This window comes from Impatiens glandulifera, chromosome 5 (assembly GCF_907164915.1).
Source record: "Impatiens glandulifera chromosome 5, dImpGla2.1, whole genome shotgun sequence".
NCBI lineage: Eukaryota > Viridiplantae > Streptophyta > Magnoliopsida > Ericales > Balsaminaceae > Impatiens > Impatiens glandulifera.
The window spans coordinates 11679121-11684239 of record NC_061866.1 but is presented as its reverse complement, the minus strand read 5'-3'; the positions used below and the strand labels follow the sequence as shown (position 1 = coordinate 11684239).

General features: G+C 28.6%; 1 protein-coding gene across 1 annotated transcript; it reads right to left on the bottom strand.

Annotated features, from left to right (window-relative positions):
• Positions 1–1046: 1046 nt before the first annotated feature.
• LOC124940174 (protein DETOXIFICATION 18-like) lies at positions 1047–4875 on the bottom strand. Its single transcript, XM_047480659.1, has 7 exons — positions 4398–4875; positions 3718–4262; positions 3552–3638; positions 1934–1990; positions 1606–1844; positions 1373–1491; positions 1047–1273 (listed from the first exon to the last, which is right to left on the bottom strand). Exons 1-7 carry the CDS (start codon positions 4869–4871, stop codon positions 1142–1144), a joined length of 1653 nt encoding a protein of 550 aa, XP_047336615.1. The 5' UTR covers positions 4872–4875; the 3' UTR covers positions 1047–1141.
• Positions 4876–5119: the final 244 nt, after the last annotated feature.

Genomic DNA, 5119 nt, shown 5'->3' with positions numbered 1-5119 from the left:
AAAATACCGATAAGTAAATCAATTAAACAACAACATAAAATCTTCACAATCGTCTTGCAAGAAAAATTATTGATAGTTAGACATAATCAAAACAATTTGTTGCTTGCCTTATCTTATGGGAATGTCTTCCTACTATGATAGTTGATTTTATGCCAGATTTACGTAGGAGTTGTACTTTGTTTAAACTTAGTTCAAAAATAAATGTATTACCTATCATTTTTTTTGTATGTATTTAATTTTTTTAAATAATAGAAATATATTAATTGTTTTTAATGGTTAGTAAAATATTTGTCATACTTCTCCCTATATTAAATATTTTGAAAATGTATTTAAGAAAACCTATATTAAGATAAGCTCCTAACTTTAACTGTTGACTACTTCCCCTAATTTCAATATGGAGTTTGTTAGTCTTTATCTCAACATGAAGTTCACATCTTTTCTTTAATTTTTATCACCTCTTTAGTTCACCTTTTTTATTATTTGAGTTCAACCTCATTCGTGTTCATTCCCACTTCATGAAGAGTGATATTACATTCTTGATGCCCTGTTATTTTCTCGTGCAACAATCTATATTATACATTCGTTATTAAAAGTCGAGGAAAGTCCGTTGTTGATAGGTGCAACCTCGCAATCGCTCACAAGAATGGACAAGATTTGGTGTCCTCAACCACCATGGTTTCTACAATTTGAGCTCAATGATAAATTATTTGCTTGTTATTCATTTTATAATGTTTGGAATAATAAATCTAACTAAATTTAAGTATTGTACATTAATTTTGACAATTATTCCTAAAAGAAAGTCAATACAATTAATATGGTAATAAAAATGTGATGAGTTAAAATGATAAAAAAAAAATATATCATTAAATAAATTTTTACTCATCATTTTATTTTCATGTCATTTTAATCTGAAATAAAAAAAATGTAATATTAATTATATCGCATTAAATCGGGATGGGTTCGAGTTGAGTCAAACCAATCGGGACGGGTTCAAATTAATTATAAATTACCTAATTGGGGATGCCCGTGAAAAAAAACTACTTCCATATATGAATACAACTCTTTTAACGATCAAACTCAACTACAAATCAGATTTGCGAATGTTTTATATTTTTGAAAAAGACTGAGTTCTTCAAAATGATCAAACTAAACTAGGGTTTTGTTTATACTCATTCTCAGTCAGTTCCACTCTTGTCCATTTTGCCCGGGATGTAAGCAACATTAGAGCCGCAGCCTCACATAAAAGTCCACAGATTAAGCCCATCCACAATCCCTAAAAAAGAAAATGCATAGATAAATAAAGATTAAAAAATATTCACTAAACAAGTTTAGTTTCCAATTTCTAATTTTAATTAGAAACTAAGAGAAAAACCTTAGCATATAGTTCTAGCTTGAATCCAAGAACCGCGGAGATTGGCATTCCAACTAAATAGAATGTGCCCAAGTTAATGTACACAGCCATATGCTGCCACCCGCAGCCTCTCGCAACCCCTACATATCATGTAAATACAAATAGAAGAAGAAAAAAAGTTCATTATATGTATTCATTTTGTGTCCTAACAATTGTTTTGAGTTCCGAGATCGTGTTGAAATAAAGTAATTAACCTGATAAAACGCCTTGGATGGAATCGAGAATCAATGATACAAGTAGAAGTGGAGTCAACTTTGTGAAGTTGTGTATAACTAAGGTACTATTTGTGAAGAAGCCAGCCCAAATATCGTCGAAGAAAGCTAAAAGTGTAGCTACAACTAAACCAAGCATGACTGAGAGTTTGATGGTGCAAGACATGGACCGTTTTGCTTGAGAAATGTTTCCAGCCCCGAGTTCATTCGATACCCTTGTACTGTTTTTATGTAGATAGCATATTAGCCAACACAAATTAGTAGTTATTTTTTTGTTCTTTATTTATATTGAAAATGAAGATGAACCAACCTTGCAACCGCACTCAGACCATAAGTTATCATAAAGGCAATGGCTTGTGTGTTCACACTGCATGCATGCATTAAACAAGGATTAAAAACTTTGTTCAGATTAGATTTTTAAAATAATCTTAATCATTATAGAGTTTCTTTGGATTTTGGTTAAAATTATAATTTGAATTATTTTAAAATAATGATTAGTGATGATTTTGAACAAATTATAGAATATTTTTGATAAAAACACTTCAAATGTATTAATATCTAAGGATAAAATTAAATAAATAATATTTTAATATTTTATTTAATTAATTCAGTGATGTAACTGAAGAGAGGGAGTGGAAAATGTTTTTTAAATTTGGGTTATTTAAATAACTCAAACCGAACAAAGCCTTGTAAATCACTCTGGCCTTAATGGGTTTGAGTTATTTGCATACCAAAAAACATCGTTTCACTCTCTCTCTCAATCAATTCATTAAGAAAATATTAAAATATTAAAATTATTATTTTTTATTTTATCATTATATATTAATTTTTTTTTATTTTTTTATATAAAAAAAAATCACACATTTATAAAATCATTATCAATCATTATTATTTTTTAAATAATTTAATTATTTAAATAATCTCAATATTCCAACCTAGTCTAGGTCACTTAATTAATTAATTAAAATATTATTTATTTCTTTTTTTAAAATATTATTTTATTATTACATAATAATAATAATAATAATAATAATAATAATAATAATAATTTTAGTCTTTACAAAAAAAAAAACTAACTTTTTAAATTTTATATAAAAATTATTCAAATCAACAAGTTCTAAAATATTAAAGTATTATCAAATCACAATGACTGTCAGATTGGCTCGATCAGAGTGACTTTCACTATTTGTATATTAAAGTCATTTAGGCAATGATAAAAGATATTAAAATAATAATTATTATTTTATTTGATAATAATATAATATTTTAATATATAAAAAATAAAATAGAAGGAATCAAGTTATTTGATGTATGTAGGTTATAAAAATTCAAATTTATTAAGTTATTTGGATGAAAAAATATTTAAGTCTTGTTTGATGAAGTGCTATTGAGATTTAAATTAAATTAATAAATATTTTATCATATCAATAGTTACTTCATCTCAATTATGAATCAAAATATCAATTATCTTTTTATAATAATATAATATTTTAAAATATAAAAAACAAAAATATTTTAATTATTTTCTAAAAAACAAAACACTTTTACAACAAATAATTTTTTTAAATAACTTTATATAAAAGGGTAGTAGTAGTTTAAATTTATAAATATAAATATTTAAAAAATAAATATATTTTAATGAATGAATGTGTACTTCTATTAAAATAGATATTATTGAATAGTAAATTATTTGAAAATACCCTAAGTCATAATTCATTTTTGATTTATATGGAACTAATCTCAAAGTAATTATTTATTATTTAATATAACTTAATACAATTTTATTTGATTTTGGCTATATTAAAAAAAAAAAAAAAAAAAAAAAAACCTCAACCAACGGACTTCTCCTAGGTTATTTAGAAATGATCTAAAAAAACCCACATCAAACAATTCCTAATTTAAGGTTTGATAAGGTCAGAAAAACTTACCACATTGCAATCAAAGAAGTAGTCATTTTGGAATTTGGCATCCATCCAGCAAAAATCACAAGCAACTCAAAAGCCCAATCTTCCAAACTATCAAATGATGAAAACTAATTGAGAAAGTTGAAAATATCAAAATCAAAATCACAAAAACAAATTGATAATCCCTTACCAAACCATAGCAGCAGAAGAAAGTGAAATCTTAAGAGTAGGTACAACATGTCTCCAAGCATGAACAGAAATCCCATTCCATGTTTTCTCAAAATGTTTAGAAGACAAAACATAAACCCCAAGCATTATAGCCGCCACCCAAAGCGAAATCGAAACCGCCACCGCCGCCCCTTTGAATCCAAGAGGCGTGAGATGAACCAAAGTATATGCGATTGCGATATGGGCAATGAATGGGACAAGAGAACATAGAACAAGAGGGAAAACTATGCTCTGTGTTTGAAGAAACCTAAGAAGATTTTGAAGGAATCCATATGCGAATAAACCCGGAGAAAGGAATTTGATAAAGATTGCAGCTTGTTTAGCTATTTGAGGATCTTGATGAAGAAGAATCAAAATTGGTTCTGAATAGAACCAAAGGATGGAAACTAAGAATGAAAAGAAGATTGATATTATACATGAAGATTGTAGATAAATTCCCAACATTTTGTACAATTTGGCACCAAAACATTGCCCACATAGTGTTTCAAGCGCCCCACTTAACCCAACCTTCAAAAAAAAAAAAAAAATCATAATCAACACAAAATCTTGTCTAGAAATCATAACAAAATGAAACCCACAACAACAACAAGAAAAGAGTCGAACTAAGAGACCAAAATGTCGTGGTTTTAAAAAAATGGTTACCATGAAAGCGAAGCCGGTGACGGTGGCCCAAGAGTTTGCAAGATTAGCAGCGGCGAGTTCAAGCTGACCGAGGTGACCGGCGAACATGACAGAGACAAGAGGAATCAAATAATAAGAAACATTTGTAATGATCATAGGCAAAGCAAATTTGAGTTGATTCTTGCTTTCCTCAAATTCAAACAACTTGAAGATGGAATCAATAGAACAACAACAAGATCCATCGCCGGCGCCGGCGACGGCACCGTCTTGTTCATGAGGATCACGGCCTTTGGATTGGTCTAACAACAATCTTTGATCTTCTAAGAGAGGATTAATTCTGGTTCCAATCTTAGAATCAGAAATACCCATTATGTTCTTATTGTTTCTATCTCTTTCTGATGATGATGATCTCTCCCGTTCTTTATCTCTCCTTATGGAAAGAGGTGTGTGGGCAGATGTAGATCTGCCACCTTTTGATGGATCCTGTTTTGGCATTTTGTCTTATTGATATTTTATTATCATTGAATAAAAATATTCTTAATCGGAAAGAAATTTGTGTTCAATTCGCCGCATCCAAATCTCCATTTAAGATTTTTGGATTTCTGGCATTATGATGAAATCTTCAACTTCTACATTTTCTCCATATTTTCTTCCTATTAAAACATCTGAACCAGATCGAGAGAGAAATGTTGGAAGATATTGAGATAATTCCTTGTTTATAGGAATTAATTGTCTTTATTAAG

Excerpts from the sequence above, each read along its gene's own strand:
- LOC124940174 (XM_047480659.1), bottom strand. The coding sequence starts at position 4,871 with ATGCCAAAACAGGATCCATCAAAAGGTGGCAGATCTACATCTGCCCAC. Across the intron at positions 4,263-4,397 it reads TCACCGGCTTCGCTTTCATG|GTTGGGTTAAGTGGGGCGCT; the intron begins GTAACCATTTTT and ends TTTTTTTTGAAG. Across the intron at positions 1,492-1,605 it reads CATCCAAGGCGTTTTATCAG|GGGTTGCGAGAGGCTGCGGG; the intron begins GTTAATTACTTT and ends CATGATATGTAG.